Source organism: Kwoniella dejecticola, chromosome 5 (assembly GCF_000512565.2).
Source record: "Kwoniella dejecticola CBS 10117 chromosome 5, complete sequence".
Classification (NCBI taxonomy): Eukaryota; Fungi; Basidiomycota; class Tremellomycetes; order Tremellales; family Cryptococcaceae; genus Kwoniella; species Kwoniella dejecticola.
The window spans coordinates 1,519,248-1,543,621 of NC_089305.1; the positions used below are offsets into that span (position 1 = coordinate 1,519,248).

The 24,374-nt window shown below is 48.0% G+C and overlaps 10 protein-coding genes across 10 annotated transcripts; 5 read left to right on the plus strand and 5 right to left on the minus strand.

Moving 5' to 3' along the window:
• Positions 1-141: 141 nt before the first annotated feature.
• I303_104662 (uncharacterized protein) lies at positions 142-1,434 on the plus strand (the record flags this gene model as incomplete). The annotated part of the gene is made up of 6 exons (XM_018407662.1): positions 142-306; positions 389-415; positions 538-603; positions 714-995; positions 1,135-1,236; positions 1,315-1,434. 6 exons carry the CDS (start codon positions 142-144, stop codon positions 1,432-1,434), a joined length of 762 nt encoding a protein of 253 aa, XP_018262873.1.
• A 275-nt stretch (positions 1,435-1,709) lies between these two features.
• I303_104663 (uncharacterized protein) lies at positions 1,710-2,869 on the minus strand (the record flags this gene model as incomplete). Its single annotated transcript, XM_018407661.1, has 3 exons — positions 1,710-2,269; positions 2,469-2,646; positions 2,813-2,869. The coding sequence occupies 3 exons, from the start codon at positions 2,867-2,869 to the stop codon at positions 1,710-1,712; spliced, it is 795 nt and encodes a 264-aa protein (XP_018262872.1).
• Positions 2,870-3,754: 885 nt separating this feature from the next.
• Positions 3,755-7,155, plus strand: I303_104664 (uncharacterized protein; the record flags this gene model as incomplete). Its single annotated transcript, XM_018407659.2, has 13 exons — positions 3,755-4,333; positions 4,523-4,622; positions 4,791-5,005; positions 5,255-5,315; positions 5,401-5,501; positions 5,584-5,596; positions 5,679-5,800; positions 5,948-6,268; positions 6,409-6,432; positions 6,532-6,603; positions 6,666-6,692; positions 6,815-6,955; positions 7,084-7,155. 13 exons carry the CDS (start codon positions 3,755-3,757, stop codon positions 7,153-7,155), a joined length of 1,848 nt encoding a protein of 615 aa, XP_018262870.2.
• A 762-nt stretch (positions 7,156-7,917) lies between these two features.
• On the plus strand, positions 7,918-9,139 carry I303_104665 (uncharacterized protein; the record flags this gene model as incomplete). Its single annotated transcript, XM_018407658.1, has 5 exons — positions 7,918-8,089; positions 8,240-8,417; positions 8,516-8,546; positions 8,714-8,840; positions 8,997-9,139. The coding sequence occupies 5 exons, from the start codon at positions 7,918-7,920 to the stop codon at positions 9,137-9,139; spliced, it is 651 nt and encodes a 216-aa protein (XP_018262869.1).
• A 263-nt stretch (positions 9,140-9,402) lies between these two features.
• On the minus strand, positions 9,403-10,700 carry I303_104666 (uncharacterized protein; the record flags this gene model as incomplete). The annotated part of the gene is made up of 6 exons (XM_018407657.2): positions 9,403-9,535; positions 9,611-9,701; positions 9,793-9,848; positions 10,011-10,184; positions 10,352-10,491; positions 10,653-10,700. The coding sequence occupies 6 exons, from the start codon at positions 10,698-10,700 to the stop codon at positions 9,403-9,405; spliced, it is 642 nt and encodes a 213-aa protein (XP_018262868.2).
• A 434-nt stretch (positions 10,701-11,134) lies between these two features.
• I303_104667 (uncharacterized protein) lies at positions 11,135-13,256 on the minus strand (the record flags this gene model as incomplete). The annotated part of the gene is made up of 9 exons (XM_065969001.1): positions 11,135-11,310; positions 11,395-11,694; positions 11,750-12,119; positions 12,190-12,359; positions 12,429-12,851; positions 12,915-12,932; positions 12,996-13,031; positions 13,089-13,137; positions 13,212-13,256. The coding sequence occupies 9 exons, from the start codon at positions 13,254-13,256 to the stop codon at positions 11,135-11,137; spliced, it is 1,587 nt and encodes a 528-aa protein (XP_065825073.1).
• Positions 13,257-13,661: 405 nt separating this feature from the next.
• Positions 13,662-16,303, minus strand: I303_104668 (uncharacterized protein; the record flags this gene model as incomplete). Its single annotated transcript, XM_065969002.1, has 11 exons — positions 13,662-13,895; positions 14,003-14,196; positions 14,280-14,309; positions 14,369-14,398; positions 14,475-14,636; positions 14,737-14,979; positions 15,062-15,126; positions 15,194-15,289; positions 15,437-15,511; positions 15,574-15,722; positions 15,821-16,303. 11 exons carry the CDS (start codon positions 16,301-16,303, stop codon positions 13,662-13,664), a joined length of 1,761 nt encoding a protein of 586 aa, XP_065825074.1.
• Positions 16,304-17,493: 1,190 nt separating this feature from the next.
• Positions 17,494-19,075, plus strand: I303_104669 (uncharacterized protein; the record flags this gene model as incomplete). Its single annotated transcript, XM_018407654.1, has 3 exons — positions 17,494-17,768; positions 17,898-18,826; positions 18,906-19,075. 3 exons carry the CDS (start codon positions 17,494-17,496, stop codon positions 19,073-19,075), a joined length of 1,374 nt encoding a protein of 457 aa, XP_018262865.1.
• Positions 19,076-19,867: 792 nt separating this feature from the next.
• Positions 19,868-22,410, minus strand: I303_104670 (vacuolar protein 8; the record flags this gene model as incomplete). The annotated part of the gene is made up of 11 exons (XM_018407653.1): positions 19,868-20,257; positions 20,335-20,453; positions 20,507-20,629; positions 20,690-21,064; positions 21,131-21,259; positions 21,331-21,453; positions 21,515-21,637; positions 21,703-21,825; positions 21,897-22,133; positions 22,228-22,314; positions 22,389-22,410. 11 exons carry the CDS (start codon positions 22,408-22,410, stop codon positions 19,868-19,870), a joined length of 1,851 nt encoding a protein of 616 aa, XP_018262864.1.
• Positions 22,411-22,962: 552 nt separating this feature from the next.
• Positions 22,963-24,041, plus strand: I303_104671 (uncharacterized protein; the record flags this gene model as incomplete). Its single annotated transcript, XM_018407652.1, has 5 exons — positions 22,963-22,987; positions 23,046-23,105; positions 23,184-23,484; positions 23,590-23,669; positions 23,722-24,041. 5 exons carry the CDS (start codon positions 22,963-22,965, stop codon positions 24,039-24,041), a joined length of 786 nt encoding a protein of 261 aa, XP_018262863.1.
• Positions 24,042-24,374: the final 333 nt, after the last annotated feature.

Sequence of the window (24,374 nt, forward strand, 5' to 3'; positions counted from 1 at the left end):
TAGCCTATACGCTGATCAAGCCATATCCACCAAGTCTCAAGCAATCTCTCAACAACAAAGCAACACAGAGTAGCACGAAGGCAATCTCGGAACTTCAGACACATACACTCCACCTCGAAGTCATTTTGAAGGCAAACAAAGATGCAAGAGCTCGTTTGGCCTCCTCCCGCTGGGGCTTCATCGTCCCAAAACCGAGATACCTCCACCGCAGGTCTCCCTTTACCCCATCCAGAGGCGTACGAAGGTGAACCTCGCGAATACGCTCGGGCGTTGATGCAGAGGAAAGACGATATAGAGAAAGAGATTGTCAGTGCCTCTCACCCCTAACTCATCAGTTGCAAGTCAACGCTCATCAGACATGTAGCTGATTTGATGGGTGGTGCGATAGGAAGATTTGAAAGATGTATTGAATTCCGTATGTCTCCCGACGTCCATCTTCCTCCTTCCATTCGTGCCCAACTATAAGACTCCAGATACACTTTCTCCTTCGCCTTAGCATTCAGTCAACTGACACTGAGCTGATGACCAACACTGTAGCATGGAGCTACGCTGCAGACCCAGCTTGTGGATAATGAAGGATACCCCAGAGGCGATATAGATATCGTAAGCTTGCCAAATCTACCGGACACAACAAATGCATCATAAGAACGGGTTCCACCATAGCAAATGCCGCAGACAGCTGACGCACATGCACCTCGATCCCGCGATCACAGTACGCAATTCGACATGCTCGATCTTCTTTAGTCCGCTTACAGAACGACCGACAGACCGTGTCGGACTTGTTGGCTACTGCACTACAAAACGCATTCAGCATACCATCAAACTCATCCTCAGACTCAGACTCGTCCAATATCTTACCGAATGGAAATTCCTCGTCGACGGCATCATCGACAGATCCGAACCAGATAAATGGTGTTTCGACTACACCCGAGTGGCCCGAAAAACCAATAGCGAGGGTTAATACAGTAGCTGCCTCCAGTCCAGCTTCGCAAGCTGTAAGTCAAAATGCGGCTCGTGCCGTGGATCGTCTTCCTTTTAGTTCCAAATATGTATCGTTACCAGTCTCCCAGCTCCGAAGTTCCGAAATCTTGATCAACTCGGGATGGGTCCAAGCTGACACATCTTGTTTGATAGGGACTCCAAACAAACGATATGATATATGATTTCGCGGGCGTCACACATACTTCTCAAGGTGGAATACAGGCTATAGGTACTGTGGTATCCAGATCCGAAGGCGTGAGTGCAATCTCACGTGTGCCATCAATCGACTAAGGAAGAGGAGGCAAGCAGCTTGAGCTGATGGTGATTGCATAGGAATCGCTGCGCTTGTTGGTGCTTCGAGGCGGAGGCGAAGAGAGGATAACGTTGAGTCTGATACCTAGAACTGGGTGGGGTGGGAGGGGTTCATTGGGATGCCATATTCTTCCTGTGTAGGATGGAAATTGTCATTGAGATTGAGATCAGAGGAAAAACGCACTTTATTCATATTCGCGTGACCCAATACTTCAAGGAAGACTCAAATCCATTTATGTGCATTGTCATATCACGAAATATGTATCATAATTTTGCATGTGTGCATTCTATGCCATTCCTTTCATTGTGAAGAGTGGGCAACTGCACTAAGCAGTGCGCGCTGTAATTCTAGCATGGTTTTATGGCGGAATTATCCCTTGCTTGAACCTGCGTCTACCAATCTACCCTCTATTCCCCTACACCAACTTCTTCTCCTCTTTCGGCGTCACAGGGACGACGACCTCCGCTACCGGTTTCTGCTCTACCACATATCCCACTCTCTCATACTGTGCCGGGGCAGCTTTCGATAACTCCTCTTGGACTCGGCTTGTCTGTGTCGCTCTTGGTGTATGGGTTTGAGAATGCGTGTTCAAGTTTTGATTAAATTGTAATCCGGTATTCTTTTCGAGACTATCCAGACCTTTGGCAGTGTACGACTTGACATCGCTCCCGTAATCTTTTATACGATCAATCGTCATCTGAGTATGGGCTAGTCCGGTAGAGACGAACCGGTCGTGTCGCGCGGCAAATTCGGGGAAGTTCTTGTCCTCGATATCGCTCAGGTATTTTCGGATGTTAGAAGATGTCTTAGGTAGGAAATAGGGGAATGCGGCGAGAGTGAATAAGGGAGGAGCGAGGAATCGGATAGGTAAGGACCGAGTACGGGTCAAGACGGAGCCGGAAAGTCCAGAGACCAGGATGTAGATTAAACCGGGGTTGAGGGGTTCGTCGGGAGGTAGTATGGATTTTACTTCTTCTGCAGTGGCGTAAGATATGATGGTACCATACAGTAGAATACATCGACGTAATTGAGATTAAGTGAAGTCAGTTAGAGTGAGGCCAAGTGAAGTGAAGTGAAGTGAAGTGAGGTGAAGTGAGGTGGATGAGTGAGAATGTCAGCGGAAGATTAAGCATTATACACAAGACACAGGACAGTCAAACTACAATACACTCACTCTCTACTCTCCTTTCAAACCCGATCCAACTTCCCACTCCAGATTGTAAATACCCTCTAGCATCGCCCAATACACCGGTGACGGCCTCTCGAGTTTGGGCGATGTACGGTACGAGCGGATTAGGTTTTTCCACGAGGGTGATTAACGGGTTCGACTCTGAGGTTGGGTATATTGGGAGCTGCATAGATTGAAAAGAACAATGCTCAGCTGATGTTCTAAATATTTATGCTTATGCGTTTCTCGTATCCTCCTCACACGGATGTCGGACAGATATTGGACGTAGCAAATGAAAGGCAGAAGGGAGAAGGTGGAAAGCAAAGGGCAGAGTAAAGATATCAACTCACCTTGTCCCCTGATATACCTCGACCAGGCCTGACAGAACCTTCACCTTGAGCCGCCATTTTGTCGTTTTGTGCTTTTGCTAGAGTAGAGTGTCCCAACAAAGATATCAAGATTGAAATACCATCATCAATGGATTCTCACACTCCTCGTCTGCAGCTATCATCCGAGCCAGGCCGGAGCACTCCATATAACGAGCTGAACGAAGCACGCGAGATGATAGACAGATTGAACGGCGATATTCGGATGTGGCATCTTCTGGTTTTCAGGTCAACTTGTATTCGCGTGTCTACCACATGCGTCAGGTGTATTAACGGAACAACAGGGCTCAGGGTACGGCTCAAGTTGATCCACCCACCAAAGCGACACGCTGGACGCGTTAGGCAAAACATCAACGTAACTTGCAACCAGCTTGGTCCAATTTCTTACGTTATTCAACTAACTTACTCGGGACGTGCTCTCAGAGTAAGTGTGGGTGTGAATGTGGGTATAGGTGTATCATGCAATCGTGTGGCTAGTAGTAGCCTACCTGCAGGTGTATACGACCGTGTCACCATCGTCTGTGCATTTTGCGCATTGACTTTTGTCAAGTAAGTTACCATCAATATCAATATCAACGTCAACATCAACTTGATCGTCCTTTAAGGGTGACAAACCGCATCTCCTTTGGCTCCCTTGCCCTATCACTTATCCGCTTGGCATCTGATTCTCCGCTGGTAGACGGCTGAGCACAAGTATCATACTTGCCCCAGATCGCCTGCTAGTCATTGACTCATACGACGACTTGGTGGTGGTCAGGCTTTCATAGCCTTACAGTCGCAACTCGCAGGATAAGGATACTCCCGCGTTACCACTAAGATTGATCCGGCGCGTTAACTTTATTTTCCGACCCAACCCAGCTGTTTACAAGAATATCAAATCCGTGTGATTATAATAATTAGATGTCCATGTCTTCCTACCCATCAAATACTTATCACCATATCAATACCAATACCAACATAGATTATACCAATCATACCGACAGCTCGACAATCAGTCGTAAGGTATCATCCAAGAGTCAGTCTTCACCCATCATCGACGATTATAACAATACTCTCAAACCGAATACGCATCCACGTGAAAGCAGTAATACCGGTAATACCAACAGATCAAGACGGACTCCATCTTTCTCCACTCCATTCGATCTCTCGTCCTCATCCTCCAGCTCGGCCAACACCGAACTCTCTCGCACTCGACCACTGAGTAACCCCGATTCCGGATCCGGCACAAGTACACCGACAGAAAGGGACTTCAAAAGGAGTTTCACGCTGGTCAAGAATTCCATTAGGATGTCAACGAAGCGAGGGAACAGGTATGTCCTGGGAGCGGTAATCACTTTGGGAGTGTTTGCGTTCTGGCATATCTCCGGAACGGGATCCGGAGCTGGAGCTGGATTTGGCTCGAGTACAAGCACAAGCTCGAGAAGTAAAGGCGGGTTTGGGTTGTGGCCTTCAACAGCGAATTCTGGATCAATTTTAGATGTGAATGTGAGTCTAGATCGTTCACCGTCTTGCTCCACAAATCAATACATAGCTCTTGGTTCCACAGTCATCTTGAGCTCGAGGTGAATAGGTAGATAGAAAGCAGACCACCGATTAGTTACCGCTGACATGGAATCAAAGTGAAGCGAAGGCAGATCATGCTGACAGAAATCTCTGTGCTCGATTTGACTGCAGAACGGAGGGAATTCAGGCAACGTAGATTCCAATGCATTCATACGGTTCGACGAAGCGCATATACCAGAGACGGAGTTTGTTAAAGGGGTAGCTGGATTTAGTGAGTCATCTCCATTCCAGTTTCCGTCTGCGTCTTTTTCTTCCTCTTCCTCTTCGTCACTTGTATCATCCTATTGGTCTCAATCGCAGTCCTGGCCATCCTCACAAACTGCAGTAGGACGAATGAGGCGCTGATCATAATTCCTCGTCTCTGTGTGTGTGTACATAGACTACTTCAAGAATCTGTACCTATGCAACGGCACTTTCATAGCGCTCACTTCGAATCCGTCCTCAATGCCCGACGTGACGCATATCATGTCTGCGCATCCGACGGACGACAACAAGTACCCGCCTGCCGGGTTGGATAGATGGCGAGTGATGGTTCTGGGTCAAGATGATTTGAGTGGGTTTGGAGGGGTGGCAATTAGGAAGGATGGTATTTCTGTGAGTGCCTTCTGCTGCATTGAAGAAGCAAAGACCGATCCTGGATTTGATCTTGGAATTGAACGAGGAATATGTGTGATCTCGGGGACTGAAGATGCCGGAGGATCCGAACGAGATGGGCAGGAGGGTGGTGAAGCGAAGTAAGGACTGTGTCCACGGTAACGATGCTGGTTGTTTTCGCAGAATGGAGGACGAGGCGAAATCGAAGAAATGTCTTAGCATAGCTGATACCCTGTCCTGCACACACAGATGTTCTTCAATGATCAAAAAGGCTTGAAATCGGTATCTTTTCTGAAACACTATTTCCATTGTACGTATTTGGGTACCTAAGATTTGGTATCGCCTTGTCTTAGCTGACTCTGAAAATGCTATGCAAATCCAATCGGGTTGATCAGTCATCGGCGAGGTATTCTTAGGTGCTTGGAGGGTATTGACCACTGCCGGAGAGACCGACTTGCCCAGGCGGTTGATGTATAGGACTACCCCTGATGATTGGGTGAGTCCCAGTGATACCTCAACTTCCATCTAGATGTCGTGTAGATGGGTAAACGCTGAATATCATTGATTGTCAATTGTAGCGTGATCGAGCTGGTGAGTTATTTGTATTCAGCTTGCATGACGATTCCGGCGAGTAAAGCTTTTCACGTACTTACTATGCCAACTTCTACGCTAGGCCTCACATCATGGTTCCAGCAGTCCGTCATGCCCAACACAGCGATTGAGGACGCTTCATTATGGGAGGACCGGGCGAAATCAGGGATGACCTTCCTGTTTGATAAGATCACCATAACCGATGTGAGCATCTCATGTTCGATTCATTGAGGAGTTCCTCGTTCTGAACTTGACTTGGCTTGGTCTGATTCGAGAGCGATCGAAATCATGACTTTGACTCTTGATTCTCGGAACAATGCTGATCTGTTCTATCTATTGCTTCATTCGTAGCGATGGGCAGCCCACGCCAAAGGAATAGATCCATGGCGATTCAACAAGATGACCGCCGATCTGCTATACCTCAACTCACCTTTGGACTGGATGGAACCCCTCAGAGGATCGATGAAGCAGCTCGTCCAGACTAAAGGGTGTTCAGTCTACCGGAAGAAATCGGATGTACCTGTTGTGCTGTACATCAACAGGCAATTGACGGGCAGAAGACTGATACTGGAAGATGCGGAGGATCTGGAGGACGAGATGATTGCGCTAGAAGAGGAGGGTGTGATTGAATGGGTGGATGCGCAGATGGAGACTCTGAGTAGGGTCGATCAGGTGAGTGGAATTACGAAGTTGCCAAGACGGGTTTCTTGGTCTTTACGTCTTTGCCCCACTCTCCCCAATCATGTCACAATCCATCACGAGACACTAAAAAAGTAGGCAAATGCTGATGACTGATACTGCTTATGAACTAGTTCTGCTTGGCGCTTAAAGCTGATGTAAGTCTCCTCATGACGGGATCTCACTTGATTTCGAGTAGATGTCTGTTCAAGGTGGCAGGCAGATCGCAAGCTGACATCACGATCAATGCGCCGTAGATCATCATGGGAGTACACGGGAATGGACTGTCGCATGCTTTATGGATGAGACCTGGAAGTGCGGTCCTAGAAGTGAGTTGGGTCGATCCTCTCAGTATGAGATCTATTACGGATGGCGGCTGACCTTTCGCTAGTTCATGTATCCGAATGGGTTCGCAAGAGTGAGTTGAGATGCTCAAACCTCCCTCAATCGCGTTGACCGCGAAGACGCAAGACCCTGCTGTTTTATAGATCATTCGCTGGGAAGTTTCGTCTGCTGACAGCTTGTCCGATCAACTATCAGGACTACGCGACAATAGCGGAACTGATGAGACACGACTACTATGCGATTCACGGCGATCACGTGTTCACGAAAGATAAGTGGTTGAAAGACGATGGATGGGGTGTAGGTGCGATACAGGGATTCCACAGCACGAATATTCCTGTGCGTATTTTTCTTTCTGATCAATGGGTTCCACGCCGTGTTCCTCCATGTTGGCCAGATGATTCTGTGATATATTAACGCCTTGAGTAGAAAGCATCCAGCTGATCTTGTGTTGATATACTCTCCAGGCCGATGGCGAATTCATCTCTGGGTTAATCCGGAAGATAGCCCAAGAGAAAAAGGGTAAAGTCGAGCCGTAGTCCCTCTTGAAGAAGAGGTACAAAGAGGATAAAAATTGGGACTCATCAGATCAGACAAGATGAAAGATTGGAGGAAGAAGGGGCTCCCGTATGAGCGGGAATGGGAAGAGATCTTTCATCGGGTCATCGGAATATGTTATACGAAGTATCTGGTACTTCTGCTGCACCTGCAGATGCAGATGCAGATACAGATACAGATACAGATACAGATACAGGGACAGGTCAATCACAAAGCAATCATAGAGTTTTATCTTTTCTCGGGTCATACATAGTTTAAAATCACTTTCTCATCATGCACTTTCATGTCCAACATCAATGTCGGCTTCGGCTCTAGAGTCCTCATTCTCAGATTGTATCGTACCGAAACCGTCTCCATACAGATAATTCGTGTCTCATCAAGCCATCGCCAAATACCTAACGGCGCACACTACGAATACTACTGTTCAAGGAGCTTAACCGAAAACGAGGTCATCCGTGTACGTACGTACGTACGAATGGATGGCCGCGGCCAACTAAATTACGTAGTGGGTATCTTCCAGTTGATTCCCGGCGAGTAAGGTGAATGGTACGAGTATATAAATGATTTCTTTTTATTTGTTTTGCTGATACGTCGATACATCCACTACAACAGCAACAGGAATTGTGAAGATTATAGAGAATATCGCAGATCCGCACATACTGACCCATAGGCAAAAGCAAAAGCAAAGGAAAGAAACCACAGCGCAAGGCAACAACACGAAAAAACACATCAATAAAACCAACATGTCAGCCTACGGTGCAATCGCAGCTCCCGAATCCAAAGGACCCCTGGGAATCCGATCATACCCACTTCCGGTCGACGGGTTGAGCTTGGTTACGTACCCTATAACAGGAGCCGATGCGCCTGAGGAGGTGATTCAGTATCTGTATAAGGTATTTGCGGAGGAATTGGAAGGTGAGCTAGCTATCTCAACATCCATCACCATCACATCAGACAGATCCCACATGGTCTTGCGAAGCCGGTGATCTCCATCTCATACGGCCAGGCGTACTACCCTCACAATTGCGTTGAGGCTGATACTGATTAAAAAATGCTACCGCACAGGAGGAAAGACATATCCCCAAGAAGGTCCCATATCCTTCGAGGGGTTCACGACGTATTTCTTCGGATCCACAACGATCGTCGGAGTAGTCCAGTCTTCTTCGGAGGAGATCAAGCGGACGTTGGGCGAAGCGTTAGTGGGCAAAGTACTGGAAGATGCTTTGGGTGGATGTTACTATATGTGAGTACGGGTCAAATCACTGATGATCCACCCCGCAGTCGGATAACAAAATAAGAGGAAAATTGATCCTGATCAACATCGTCGGTGTGATATTCTAGAAAACCGAATTATCCTGGACGAAGTAGTCATGTGAGCCATTCATCCTTGAACCTTGACTGAACTGAGAGTGAGAGTCGAGCTGATATGGTCAATTGCTCCTTCATCATACCATACAACAGAACTGTGTAAGCCTCCCCTCCAATGTTTTATTTGACTTTCGCCGCACCCGCAATATTGATTTTTATGACCACACGTAGAATGGTGGATTCTTGGTCCCGCCCACTCAGCGAGGTCGAAAAATTGGCTTGAACTTAGGAAGGTCGTATCTCCAATACGCCCCTGAGCTGGGATATAGAGGTAGTGTATTCAACTTGGTATACAAGAGTAAGTCTGAGCTGGGTTCTCTCTTTTCTTTACTTTCTGGCTTCTCCCATTCAACGTCTCTCTCCCGATGCTCTGCTTCGCTTGCATTCCGTTCAGTAGGGAAAACAATGAGAAGCAGAGAAGGCTGACATTATTTCCTTGACCTCGATCTGATAGATAATGGCGCGTCACTGGCTATCTGGGATCAACTTGGATTCCAGAGGGTAGGGGAAGTACCGAACGCTGGTAGGCTCAAGACTGGGCCAAATGGGACCGAAGAGTATGTAGACGCAGTGGTGGTGTTCAAGTCGTTTGTTTAGGACATGCATACTTGTCTCCATCCGCAGCATTGCAAGTGTACCTTTGTTTGAACCTGTATGTATTGCGACGAAGATACGACCTGTTACAATCTTCGTCGGTCGTCTTTTGAATACACGGAAACGGATGAGCGAGCCATTGGAAAAGATAGAAACAGCATCGCCTAGAGATAGATCGCAGTATGTAGCGAAGGCATATATTCCCCCGCTCATCAACTATCTTTGAACTTGAACAAAATACCATGATAGCCGCACAGCACGACTACTTAAATAGCAGTCTTCCCCTCCCTCTCATTCTCAGGCGTCGTGCCCCTTCCATCCCTTTTCTCGACAGGGATGAAGATTGTCTCTCGGTAAAACTTCAATTCTGCGATGGAGGCTTTGATATCGTCCAATGCACTGTCCATCCCATATTTTATCAACCATCTTTCTGGGAGCATTGCGATGCCCTACCGAAGGGGAGATGTCACGTACCGATGAGATGATTCTGCTGTTCGTCTAGCTTTATCCTTTTGTCTGGCCGAGGGATACCACCTCTTACAAATCTCTTTGATCGAGCTTACGTCTGCGTCCATGTGACTGTCCAATCAGTATTCCACATCGGTCGCCCCTTCGTTCCGACAGAATTGTGTCTCGGTGCCGTTGATTCGACTCACCAACTATCCTGTATGAAAGATGCTTCATTACCTCCGGCATGCCAATCATCATAAATCTAGTCGACGGTGCAAGGCACTCATCTCGTCAGCTAAGAGTTTCGTTGGTCGTAGTAGGAAGTAGTGTCTGCGCGCAATTGAGCTAGTGCGTAGGTGAAACCGTGTCCAGCTATGTGGGAAAGGTGGTATAGGCTAGGCTGCCTAAAACCATCCTAGCTCACCTCATATCCGCATGGACCGTACTTCCAGCTAACACCCCAGCCCCTTTTTCCGGTATCCACTTCTGTATGTACTCCAACACCTTTTGAGTCACTTGATCGTACGATAAGGGAGAGTCGAGGCACGCTTGTGTCAAGCCTGATTTACCGTGTTGGTTGATGCACCATTCGTTCATACTAGATTTCATATTCACAAGGGGGACATCTCGTCAGCTCGTTGATAGCATAAGCTCGTAAATTCCAGCATAAGCGGATTAAGTTGCCAGTTTTGACAGTGTGGGAGTACGGTATCACAACGATATGACTTATCTGGACTCATCAGCCGTTGAAGAAAGCCGACTCACCTATCCAAGACTTCTTTGGGAGTATTGATGATATACTCAACCCCTTCGTCGACAGGTTCCAGCTTTCCGTTGGTGATGATCACTGCAATCTCGATGATTCGATCATTGAGGAAATCCAGTCCGGTCATCTCACAATCGACCTGAGCGAGAAATACACGACATCAATGACCAGCTGAGCTTAGCATACCAGGCACAACGATGTCTTTACCAGCGGAAAAAGGACATCCACTCAATTGCGTTGAGACGGGTGACATGGATGATGGATGAAGTAAAGCTCTGATGCGGATTGTCTTGGACTCACCCAAACCAATGGCCCGTCATCGTACTCTAAAGGTGTGAACTCGGACATGCTCAACACGTCCTTACGACCTCGCGTTCGGCGGTCTGACAAGGTTCAAATCTTATCTGAGAAGAAGAAGTTTCAGAAAATGAGAAGCAAACTTTGGAAATTGTGATCGCAAGTGGTTCGCCTCCACCTCGCGTCTTGCATCATGTTACATTCGATGATGCTTCCATGTCATATGCCCGTGCTAGCTTATATCTCTCCTGGTTGCAACTGAAAATACTGAAAACACTGAAAACAGTGAAAACACTAACACTGAGAACACTGAGAATGGAAAACCAGACTATACTACACCTATGCATGGCGTGCTATGGCCCGTTGATACAGAGTTACTACCCTATTCGCTACTGTCATCTGGTCTATCTGTGACTCATGCTCTCCTAGTATGTGACCTCCAATTCCTTGTTCTCCGCAGGCTTGAACTCCCCGGCCGTGGGATCTCATTTCTTCTCCGAAGCCGACGAGCCGAACTTCTTGCTCATATGCATGCCACTTCCGATCGAACCACCATTCGTCGATGTTGTAGACTTATTGAAGGACTTAGTAGCTTGCGCGAACGGCTTTTTACCGAATTTGGGCGTTGGTCGGCCAGGTGGATGGGTGAATTTGCAATCCACTGAACCCTCGAGCAAAGCAAGATCAGCTGGGCTCACTCATACAGCATGATGCATTCATTGTGGAGAAGGGGCTTTTGACTCACGCCTGGTACACCTTTCACCGTATCTACAGGAAACTTCCTTCTTCGTATCGTCTAATGCACCATCCATCAACCCTTTATGCGACATAACAACCTCGACATCCCCATCACCACCGTCGTCTTCGTTATCTGAGCTGGGCGCTGCCGCGGGAACGGGTTGTATCTTGGGTTTAGGTGCTTTCGAAGCGGTAAGAGCAGGTGGAGGAATGGAATTGCCATTCTCGTCTTCATGCCTGAATGGACAAGATGGGTTGGTGCAATTTTGATATTTGCATAGCAATCGACTCGGTCCGGCCGAGTCACCTGTAGTGCGCTTTTAGCAATATATTGGGTAGAAAGTGAGGGAGACATGACTTACCTAGAATCGCCGCTGGACTAACATGACTCTTAATACATTCCGCATCTTTGCATTCCTTCGATGCCTCACATGCCTCCTCACTTAACACCATACCGGTCTGCTCGTCCGCCACTGGACTGGGATGACTGAATGGGCATCTCGAATTGCTACAGCCGATGGAAAATCGACATAGAGCTGTCGAAGAGGGTTTGTCGGGTATTGGACCAGGCGTCGAAGCTGTCTTAGGCGGTATGCCGGAGACTGAATGAGCACCGAGTTTGGTACCGTGAGGCACTTTGACCTGAGGTGGGCGAGCCGGCTTCGCGGATGTTGCTGAGGCTTGTTGCTGTTGTTGCTGGAATTGCATCTGTTGTTGCTGTTGTTGACGTTCCTTTGAGCGATGTCTGCTATTAGCTATCGAAACGACAAAAGGGCGTTGTGGTCCAATAGATGTATCTCACCTGCATCATATTTGCCACCATATTGTTCATCTGAGCCATACTGGCTTGCATCATCATCATCTGAGCAACCATCTCTTGTTGACCCTGCGCCATAAAAGGTTGTCCAAAACCAGGCTGGATGAAGCCAGGTTGTTGCTGATTTTGTTGTTGTTGGAAATTCTGTCGAAATCCTGGTAGAAGTATGGGTCAGCTACATCGTTTCTGCATTCGTTACACAAGTCTTCAGAGCCAGGTCTCACCTCCGCCCATATGTCCACCCCTTCCACCTCCAGCCATACCTCTTATACCCACACCCCGACCCCTGGTGTTACCCCCACTCAGCCTATCTGCCAGGCTCTTCCCCTCGGACCCCATATTTCTGGGTCCAGAAGGAGCATTCAGTGCTACGTCCGACAACCTTTTCTTGTTCTGACCATCCTGAGAATCCGAAAGTTTTCGCTTTTCAGGCTGACCTGACAGAGGGGCTAAGGCAGTATTGAGTAATCGGGATCCACCTGGTCCTCTAGCCGGTTGCGCTGATGAAGCTGTCGGAGAGGCGGATACAGGAGCAGGTGAAGGTGAGGTAGCAGATGTAGTGTTTTTGGCAATGGAGAAAAGCCAGTCTAGGAACGCAGGGTCAAAATCTGATCCTACTAGATCTTCCATCTCGGTTTGTACTCGGTCTAGAATGACCATCTGTCAGCATAGTCAAATACTCTGCGAGTGCTGGCAAGCAGTAGACATACCTCGTGCGCTTCCGTTAGCTGAATGGTGACACATGCCGTCAATTTCAATGCCCCAGATTTATAGCCGCTGAGCTGACTCACCAAGTAAGACAGTGATATATTCTGCCATAACATTGTCTGTACAAGGCATCAGAGTTAGCTGTATCCGAACAAAAATCATCTCTTGCAGCTCACCTTCGGGTTCAGCCCATTCTCTTCTTTCAAGCTCCCGCTGGACTTCAGCCTGCAAATCAGGTGTGTGAGCTGCTATGTCATGGCCAGGTGATGAGGAAACAAGGGAGGAAGGTACGAATTTACCTGAAGCTGAGCGGATTGCTCTGGATTGAGACTAGTTCCTGACATTTCGCTCCGGCGTAAGCTCTTTTTGATGATGATGGCTAGCAGTGGATGTAGAACCGAGCTGAGTGATGCCTGCAAGAACTCTTGTGAATATGCGATTGTAAGGTATCTCAAAGGAAGAATGGTGAAGAATGCAGAAAATGAGACGAATGACGATTAGATAGCTTCACTTGATGAATGCGTTAAATGGGTGGCAAAATATGGTTGAACGCCGCATCATTCGGCTTAATGTGGCACCCATTTCCTGTTACTTGTGGTTTAAGCCAACGTAGCTGTAGATACATGTCTCCTGCGGTGACTTAGCTGCAAAAAGTGCATGCAACATTTCGACAGATGAGTCTAGCAGGCCAAGTATGACCCAGTATATACATGAGTGGTCCGACAAGTCTATCGCTTGTTTCGACGCGCTCATACCCCAATATCTCCCTCTTTCTCCAAGATCCTCTTCCGCGCCAGTTCATGCTCTTTCTCGGGCGACGCAGGCTGCTTGAAGAAAATGATGAATTGCAGCGCCAAAAGACTGACCCAAGCAATCATGAAGTACCATGTCCTTGATCCTGAGACACTCCATTCTGGTATCTCATTACTTGTGTCCTGTAGTCCAGCTTGTACAGACAAAGCTACCGATGCACCTATTTGAGCCTTCAGAGTATCCTCAGATAAATCAGCTTACAACGCTCACAGTTCTGTTTTGTAGACTCGTCTACTTCGACCAGAGTGAGAATGAATTGGGCAGCAGCTGGACTCACAACAGTATTGATGAATGCTCCACTGACACCGCCCATCTCTGGAGGACAGTACGTCACGATGCTGATGGCGGTAGTATAATGGACGATCATAGCGCCGAAACTGCCCAAAAGGAATGCAGGGAAACAGAACCTCCAATATTTGTTCCCTTCTCCGCCGTCAGAGAAGATCATCAGAATCAGAGAGATGTTGATCACTATAACAATTCACCTCGATTAGCTACATGACTCGCTGCAAATAGCGCAACTATCCCAATAACCCAAAATTGCCGCGACGTACGGATCATACCCCGCCGATGGAGTATCTTGGCTTGTTGAGAATGGCCGGGACCCGCCGAGCGACGATGACAGCTATGATAGAAACAATACCTTGAGGCAGTATAGCTGCGGCTACATGCACTGCAACGCAAACCTCTTCTCGTCAGTAAGGAAGTCGAAATGGTCAAATTGCCTGAGGTCTGGATGGTTCGCTTACGAGCTTTCCAATGGAATAATTCCTGCCACCAAGTTGCATATTGCAATTGCGTAGTAGACCAGAAAGAGAAGGCGATCAGGCCGGTCAGAGAAAGGTGGATGATATTGGTAATTTGCCAAACCGAGGAAGGCAGTACAGCTGATTTTGGAGGTATTCGTGATTCTGCGAACGGAATGAAGAGAATTATGAGCAACACAAGAACAGTACGTCTGACAGGGGAGCGTAATTCGCTTTACAGTACAGTAAGCTCGACTTGACTCACCCCAAAATAGGAATCCAATACCGTTGAAAATCCCTATGATCAGAGGAACGATGAAGCTCGCTGACCCCCATCCATCGATCGGTCCTTGCGTCAAAGCCAAGATGAAGCAGATCAAGAAGCCCATCATGAGTACCACTCCCGGGACATCAAGTCTTCGCCATCTCGACAATGAGTCTCTGTCTCTCGAGTGCGTTCGACCTGTGTAAGGAGAAAGGATGATACACAGGATCGAAAGTGATATACCTGCAAAATAATTATCAGCTCGGACTTGCCCAGTAGATCATGCCCTATTGAGGAGTGCAGTTCCTGCAGAGAAGAAACTCACATACTATAGCCATAAGTCGGAAGAACCATTTATACGAGGATATCATGCATAGTCCCGCTAGTACCCTGACAGAGGACATCGGTAGGTGAGCGCCTTGACTGGCAATCTTTCGATTTTTGGGACATCACTTACAGACCTAGGACATTGCCCATGCCTCCAGCCAGACTGATGATCGCCAACTTTGCTTTTCGCACTTCCGGTACCGGGAACAGATGCACGATCAGATGACTGAGAAATGCAATGTCATGAGCCTAAATTCCCAGCGACGGGGCGTTGGATAAACTGACTAAGCTGATGGTACGGCTGAGGAATGAACGGAATACCATCATCAGTCTCTGCACGACTCCTTCCAGTTCACCATCATGGCAATTATACGTGAGCGGGCATGGTGATGACATACTCATAGCTCCACATATACCGCCTAATCCTCTCAATATCAGGAAGCCATATCTGTGAGCCATTATGTATATCAGCGCTAAGATCAGGTATACTTGTTCTCAAAGCCGACTCACTTGCTCGAAGTCACAAAAGAGGTTATCAAGGACAATACCCCTAGACTGAGGAATCCAGCTTGGAAGACGATTTGAGCCGAGTATAGGTCACTCAGTCGGCCAGCAAACAGAAGGAAAGCCGCAAAGCAGAGCGAGTAGGAACTGATGATCTGCTCGATGGGTCGAGGAAGAATGTATCAGTCACAGGTCACAAGTCATGCTTCGTACTGAGCCAAGAGCTCAGGAGGCGATGGCAATTCTAACTCACCCAAACAGCTTGCGATATCGCCAAATCTATATCCTGCGAAATCTGCGCCACAGCCACGGCCACCCCAGAGACATTACACAGGTCCACGAACGTAGCGACGCTGAAGATGAACAGCAAGGCGTTCTTCTTCAGATCAGGTAATTGTGCTAGTTTGTTTCCTGTTTGTACTTGTTCTTGTTCATAAGCAGTACGATCGGCTTCGCCTCTTTCTCTCCCTTCTTTAGGAGAATCTCGGTCACCGAGACGAGCCTGTTGGTCAAGCGGAAGCGTCTCTTCGGAATCGCTCGTACTTCTTCTTGAATCTGAATGAATTGAGCGAGGGGGTGTTTCCTGAAAAGGAGAGGTGTGCGAAGGTATACCTCCCCCAAATGTCGAGGTTGAGTTGTTGGACCATGAGGAGTCAATGAGCGGTGCGAGGGTCGTATATGCTTGGTATGGATCTTCGTATTGATCGTCGGTCCTATGTTGTTCGGATCTCGACATGGTGGTCTGTCGTCCTGTTCTGTGTGTAACGGTCGAACCAGATTGAGATCCAGCTTGCTCTACCTGTGGATGTGAGTAATAATGTAGTAAGTCGTGAAAAAAACAGGAGAAATACCTGACCCCACCTTGCTTGCTTGACCATGACTTAGACAGCAGATGCTTGATAATCTTATCCTGCTTAGTGGTCATCGGTCACCGCAAATCCATAATAGCTGTTCGATCACCGGTGTCAATGCATCCATTCCTGCACTAACCGGATTGTTAGTCCACTTCACGAGGGTTACAAGCCCGTTTGACCGATACTTGAAACCTTCGCCTTGTCGTCAAGATGAAGCAAGGTTAGTAACTTGATAGATCAGCAGCGAAGCTCTCCTTCCTCCCCTCCCCATGCATGCGTAAGTGCTATGAGGAAGTCAAAGGGTCAAACACTAGATAGCTTCGGACCTTAAGTACCCGTTCACTGGAATATACACAGCATAATATGGCTCATGGTGATCCGTGATCTCTCGATACGCACTAAAGGTACAGCATTCAAAATTTACCCTGAGTACAGGAAGGGAACAATTGGACTCCCCATTCTCCAAGCTGATCATATACATATATATGTATATATGTAAGTTAGCCCTGTGCTTGTCCAAGAAGGTGAGACCAGTCAGTCCTCTGTATCAAGACTTTTTCCGTGCGCTTGCCAATCACCAGAATCCCTCGCACTGTGACCAGTCTGATACGAATCTCTGAGCTTCTTCTAATCCCTAGCAGTAACGAATGCATGCGATACATTTCTTGCGCCTTCTGATCAATTGTTCTGGCTGCTGATGCTGACCAGCCGTTTCAGCACAGCCCGTCAGTCCTCGATCTCTCGTGAAGGTATGACGATCAAGAGTCCTGCTCTAGCGATTAGTTCCTTTCGATAATGTGCACCCATGGGCTGTTCAGACTCATGACGCCAGAAGCCTCCTTTCATGGTCATCTCGTCCATCCTGCTCGACGACAACATTACAAACGAGCCAAGCATTGTGGGGACTTCTACAGCTACATCACCAGACGCTCTTCGCGTATATGAAGACCGGTGCTTTTCACACTAACACTGACACTCGCTAATCACATCACATTCAGTCACAGTCTGAGACGTCAGATCTGTTACAGCGTCTCCTAAGCACTACAAACGAGCACTCTGTCATACAGCGAGCATGTCTTCCAGCATCGGTGTTGATGCGCCTACCTGGTCTTCTGATGGACAGGGACCACCCTTGAGGGAGTTCCTGGAGGTGACTATGAACAGATTGGGTGACGAAGGGATGCGCGAAGCTATGTCCTTCGCCGATCCGTCCGACCGAGCCGAGGAAATTAAAGACGCTACCGAAGCCCGCCAACTTTATCTTCGGGAAATGGCCCAATTCAGTAGCCAATATGGTGCCTCCTTCTTTGGCTCAAAGACTGACACGGAGCTTCTTTCAGAACACGAGTGAGTACTATTATTAACGGTTTATTGAATCATCAGATCGCCTTTTACTGCCCACAAGTATTTGGTGGTTTTTGCGATTTATGATCGAGGCTAATCCCCAAACGTGCCTCTCACCCTGCTTGCGTATAGCGATATAATGGATCCTGATGACTCAAATTTCCTTCTACCTCCCGACGACACGACAGAAGCTGCTCTGCAATCCCCAGTTGAGCTGCCGCCCGAGGCCAGCATGCGTGGCAGTCGCAGGTACACGATCGACCCAAACAAGAGCTATCAGTCGTCCCTACAGCTGACTCGTGGTGGGAACCTATTTTCACACGGTCCAACTATGACGTACTGCCGTTTCCACGAAGACAGCTTCTTGGTCGCCCTGACCATGTCTCTAGCGGCACTCGACAAGACAAACCTCCCCAGGATGAAAGCGGAGTATCACAGCTCGCTCCAAGCTTTAATTCACGAAGAACAACTTGGTGGTCGGCTGGACGACGATGCGTCTTCTGCTGATGCTGATGCTGTTGTTGTTGTTGGTGACAGAGAGGAAAGGGTTGATACCCTTTTGTATCCTGCCGAATGGCATGTCTACCAAAACGCAGCCGATCTGGTGAGAACAGCATTCAACGAACAAGAAAGCACTGGACATTTCTCCATCAACCTCGATATGTGTCCTGATTTCCGATCGGGTCAGCCTTCGCCGGATGGAGAAGGGACCAAGCGGTTCTTGAGGTCACTATCGCACAATCCAGACTTTTTAGATTGGAAATTCAATATGATACTTGCCACTGCTGTCAAACAGAGCCGACTCACCCGCAAGCAACAACAAGACCTGATGTCAGAAGACTTTTATGCAGAGGTAGTCAGATATGCTACTCCAAAAGAGTATTCGTGGGGTGTCAGACGGACAGAATCCGATAGATTGACTCATCTTACCGAGGTATTCTACCGCGATGATCCGCTTGCGACCGGATATGAGGACTCCTCACTTGGAAGAGCGGTCACGATCCCAGAAGCCGTCTCGGAGGTCATACGCCAAATCCGCCCGCAGGAGATGGTATTTGAAGGTCAGAGACTTTTATTGGAGTGGGATTGCCAGTTCCTCGAGAAACAGAGCGGTGATGGCGCGTGGCGGAACGACTACAGATCCCGGACCCACCATGGCTCAATATTACGGTAACATCGACAGAGTCGATCATGCTCTTTCTGGGATCGTACGAGATTGGGACCAGGAGAGATACTTGCCGGAGGGTTACGCTGACAATGAAGATCCGACGGAGGAGGAATTGATCAGGAATGCTCTCCATGACAGATAAAAGGACCTGGAAGATCTCATGCCTCATGGCTCACTGCAAGAGTTCAGGCGACGCTACCCCAGGTCCTGAGCTTGATATTTGGAGCGATGGTTCTGAGACACTGGGTTCATGATGTTGATACTGGCTCGCTGGTTGACGATCATGGATGCCGATGTGTTCAGTGTCCTGCAGTGCCAGTATTCAGGTAGTATGACATTTGCGGAAACCATGTTTCCCCTTGAGGTTTTTGGTTTCTGCGTTCGAGTTGGACTTTTCGTGTGCCATGTACAGTATCTTATTCAGCTCATCACGATACAGCCTCGTTGCCATTACACAAAAAGAAGTAGTGCATGCTAAGCTGAGTCATCGGGTATCATCGATTTTTGCACCAGAAGAAACGTTGCATCTCCACTGTTGACTGCTTGTTGACAGACCTGGCTGGGAGTGATAAGTGCGCGGCGCAGGGGGACATACTAGGGGTAGGAGTACGATACAATACATAATACACCGAGAGTACTAGATACGTATTAAGCTAGAAACTAGAAAAAGCCGAATCCTGATGTCATGCGTCGACGTCGTGCATAAATTGTGTCTCAGTCGTAGAAACGTTCGCGTTCAGATGGAGGTAAAGAATCGAGTTCGGGCCATATCGTATAAAGTGGTATTGTCGACAAGTATATGTCTTTTTATCTCTGCTGTGAAACTAGTCGATAGATGGGCGACTTCGCTTTGTCCTCTTCATCCTTCCAACGCAATGTGAAATTGCAATCTTCCCTACTCCTTATAAACCTTTTTCGTTTGATGAATCTCCCACTAATGACCCCCGCTTAACGCTCGATGAACACTAGCTCTCAACGCAGCATGTTCACTCCCCAGACTACCCACATTTCCCCCACTTGCCCCACCCCCACCTCCTGACGCTTCAGGCTGATGGGAGAAATGCGATCCCTCATTCCCGTTGCCCACATCTTCAGTCAAATCCAAAATCCTTCGGGCGAGGGTAGCTATCTCTCCTTCACCTTCCCCGTCCAGTCCATCATCCTCGTAATCATCGTCTCCTTCTGACCCTTGCGTCAGGTCTCTGCCGCCCCTTGAAGGCGGCGGGGAAGTAGCGAGTTGGCGGATAGAAGACATGAGGATGGGCGATGAGCGGATGTTATTTGTTAATTGGTCATCTTCGGCTTCGAGAAGCTGGACGATCGTCTGTAATACGCACAAGAATGTTCTGCGTCAGCTCCACGGATCCTATGTCGGACCAGAGACAGCCGATGGGTACTCACCCATACAGCAATATGTTGGAACGTTATGTCGGCGCTGCTCAAGAACCTGACCAGGTATGCGTGCAATCCACCGTCGGGCTTGTTCCATACAGCATTGAAGGGTGCATAGTCCTCGGCAGCTGTATGACAAATTGTCAGCTAGACTACTGGATTACAATTTGGCTGTGCTCACCTTTAGATGACAGGTTACCCAGTGCTGCAGCAGAGTTACCCTGCACCTCAACGCTCGATGAGTTGGTGAGGGGAATGAGCACTTCACAGATACCCATCTCGAGTAATTGAGGTTTGAGATCGTCTATCAAGTACTCATCAGCCTTCTTGTCTGCTGAGCCAATCCGATTCAGGGAAGACTCACCACTGAGAGCCAGAACGGCCACACAAGCAGTCATCTCACTCTGCACAGTTAGCGGCACAGTGAGGACCAACTCCTTGATACGCTCGACCGCACCCGCCTCGACGATAGCCCCCTTGTTCCTTTCACTGGAAGCTGCCAGATTGCGTAACGTAGAAATAGCATGACATTGGACTTCCTCGTTTTCGTCAAACGATAATAAATCGATCAACGGTTGTAAGAATCCAGAGTCGATGATGGGAGATTCGTTGGCAGGGTGAATCGACACATTTCGTACACATGCGGCGGCAGAAAGGATCAGTGGAAGATATGATGAGTGAAGTAGGCGCAGAAGTGGTTTGAGACCGTCGAACTTGACTATCTCCAGTTGATATTTCTCTATAGCCAGGAAATGTATGAGTTGTGAGCATGCGCACAGCGAACTGCTTAAGACAGACAACTCACCGTCACTAGCGAGATTTCGAAGTGCCAAAGCAGCTTGACATTGAACCTTCAGACTCTGACTGTCCATCAATTGGACGAGACTCTGTACCAACTTCGGTTCAGATGATGCTAATCGTTTGCGATTCGTGCCTGATATTGAGCGTGAATGAGCTGAAATCACAGTATCTCGACGGGTTCTTTGTCAATCCCAGCTTGCTCACCATCAACAGCAATGTTGCTCAAGGCGGTTGTGCAGTAATATTGCACATCGGTATCAGGTGAGTTGAGTAAGCTGACGAGAACAGGTATAGCACCGGCCGAAACGAGTTGTTGACGGTTCTCATCTATTCACGAAGCGTCCATTCAGCTGACGTGACTTGGAAGGTCGTGCAAAAGCTGACTTACCTGAATGTGTCATGTTCAGCAAAGCTCCAGTAGCATTCCTCTGTACTCTCATATCCTTTGATTTGGCTAATCTAGTCAAAGGGATCAAGGCGCCCGACTTGGCAATTTGGGTCTTGTTCTCATCTACATATTCCAGATTGTCAGCTGCGAGTTCGTATCGTTCTTTCGAACAGCGCATCTTGACTTACCGTGAGTCGCCAAATTAGTTATACAGCCCACAGCATTGCATTGCACCTCCACATTCGACGATAACATCTGTCGGATCAACGGTTCCAATCCACCAAGCGAAACGATGAGCAGCTTGTTTTCAGCTAAATCATGCCATATGTCAGCTTACGTCGACATGCTTGCTCGCCGAATAAGTAGCTAGCTTGCGACATACCGTTGACGGCCAGATTACCCAGTGCAGCACTGGCGGCTCGTTGAACTTCGTGATCGTGCGAAGTCAACAGATATAAAACAGGATCCAATGTATCCCTTCCGACCTCCCTGACCTCCTTTTCTGTGATTTCCGCAAACGCCAGTGCCGCGGATCGTTGCAGGTCTACATTGTCAGAGAAGGAGAGTGTCGTGAGAGCCGCTAAAGGTGATCCGGAGAAGAAATTGGTAGTCGTTCGGTCTGTGTTCCGTATGACGCGTCAATGAACGATCCTCGCATGGATTGTATACCTCGATGTCATTCGAGACAAATGAACAGGGGATTTTAGGCTTACTTTCGAGGTATTGAAGTAAGTCTGCTACTGCCTCCCGCTCATTCTCAAGCAACAACGGCTCATAGTTGTTCTTTCGCCTTGGACCGCCTATTCGTCGCGTAAATAGCCGCATCAGCACCTGGCCCAGCTATTCAAGCACAAGCGGCAGTGATTCTACTTACAGCAACTGCTTACACCACCCATATTTGACTGCGCTCAAGTTGTATAATGGTGAGAATGCTTCTGCAGAATGTTGAATGAGTGATGGTGGGTTGAGAAGCTAGTAAGAGTTGAGGCGTGACGTCGTTGATCGAGAATAAAGGAGGTTTAGCTGAGGGTTGTTCGTTGCGAGTTCCGATTGGAGTGGCTTCTTTTTGGCTCTACGCCTCACCGTAGTCGTCCTTGCCCACGCAGCAGGAGGGAGAGGCAAAGAGGAGAGAGGGGTAGTCAATCGGATGACGAGGTGAGATGAGCTGCTATATCTTTCTTGATGGGTTTGTGAGCGATGACAACCAGCATACAGATGTTCAGCTTGGACGTGTATGATGTATGATGAATGTGACAACAACAGCAACAGCAACAGGAGCACAGTGCGGGATCAAACCACGGTCATCACCGGAATTACCTCATTGTGGCGTACTCATACAGCACATGTACCGGTTATTGCCACCTGTTGTTTTACGCGTAAAGTATGATAGCTGATATTTCTTGAAACCTTTATTTTGATATCCATCCAGCTACTACTTCAACAGCAAGATGTACGACGGACCCACACGAGGAGGTTAGCCGGATTTCTTATACCGGATTGGATGAAGGCAAAGCTGACCAGATTCGGACAGGTACTCGAGGTGGTCAAGGCGACTTCCGTTGGTCTCAAGTAGCCAATGACAAACATCGAGGTGTGTCAACTCATTTCATCTTACCGGTATCAAGAAGGCTGATTTTACTATTATGTGCTTGCGTGTTTGGTGTCGTAGAAAATTACTTGGGACATACGGTCAATGCTCCTGTGGGTCGATGGCAGAAAAATCAAGATATACATTGGTACAACCGAGAAATCAAGGACGACGACGAAGAACGAGCTGCAAGGGAAAAAGCAGCAGAGATCAGACGTCTGAAAGAACAAGAGGAAGATGCACTGAATGCTGCTTTGGGACTACCTCCGAAGATACGGGACAGCGAAGGGACAGGAGCCAATGATATACCTGTGATCGGACAGGATGAGCGGGATAAAGAGATTGAAAGGCTGGAAAAGGAGGAAAGGAAAAGAGAGAAGGCGTAAGTGTCATTGCCTTCTTAGTGCTTTTCCCTCACGGGATTCATCTGCTTGATAGTGGCTCAACTGGATACTGATGTTGTTCGCTTTTCGCACCCTGTTTGTAGGCTGCGAAAAGAGCAAAGAGCGTTGAAGCGGGTCGAGAAGGAAATCAAGAAAGAGGAAAAACGATCACATCGCTCAAGCAGTGAGAGGCGGCATAGGGGTGACGACGATGATTATGAGCGGGAGCGGGATAGAGATAGGCATAGAAGTTCGAGATATCGCGATGAGCGAGATAGAGAAGGAGATCAATATGAGAGGCCGAGAAGCAGGGATAGGGATAGGGACGGAGATAGGCATGGAAGTGAGCGAGATAGGCGGCACGACGATCATCGAGATGAGCACAGGAAAAGCGCTCGTAGGAGCGAGGAAGATCGCCACAGAGCAAGAGATCGATCCCGCACGCCGCCTGTCAAGCGAGAGCGAGATAGAACAAGGTCAATATCGCCTAAAAGAGAGAGGTCGCGCAACCCAGAACGATATCGGAAGGATGACAGGTGAAGCTTTTTCCAAGTAGTCACATACAAACGCACGATATTGCATCTGTTTGCTCTCATGAATAGCACATATGCATCACAGTTGTATATACATATCCTTCCAAGAACAAGTTACAGACTCATTGAGCTGTGGGATGTTACGTAAGACGGCACCGATCGGGAATGACGTTTGCAGTAAATAAATAATAGTCTACGAGTGTCTTTTGTTGATGGGTTGATGGATGGGTTTCGGGCGCGTTCGCTCGGATCATCGTTCATCTTTAGCACAAGTCAATCAATCGATCAATCAATCAGATTCCTAGCGCATCATCAACTTCATTTTCAGCTTACAAACATCTCATTACAATAGAAGG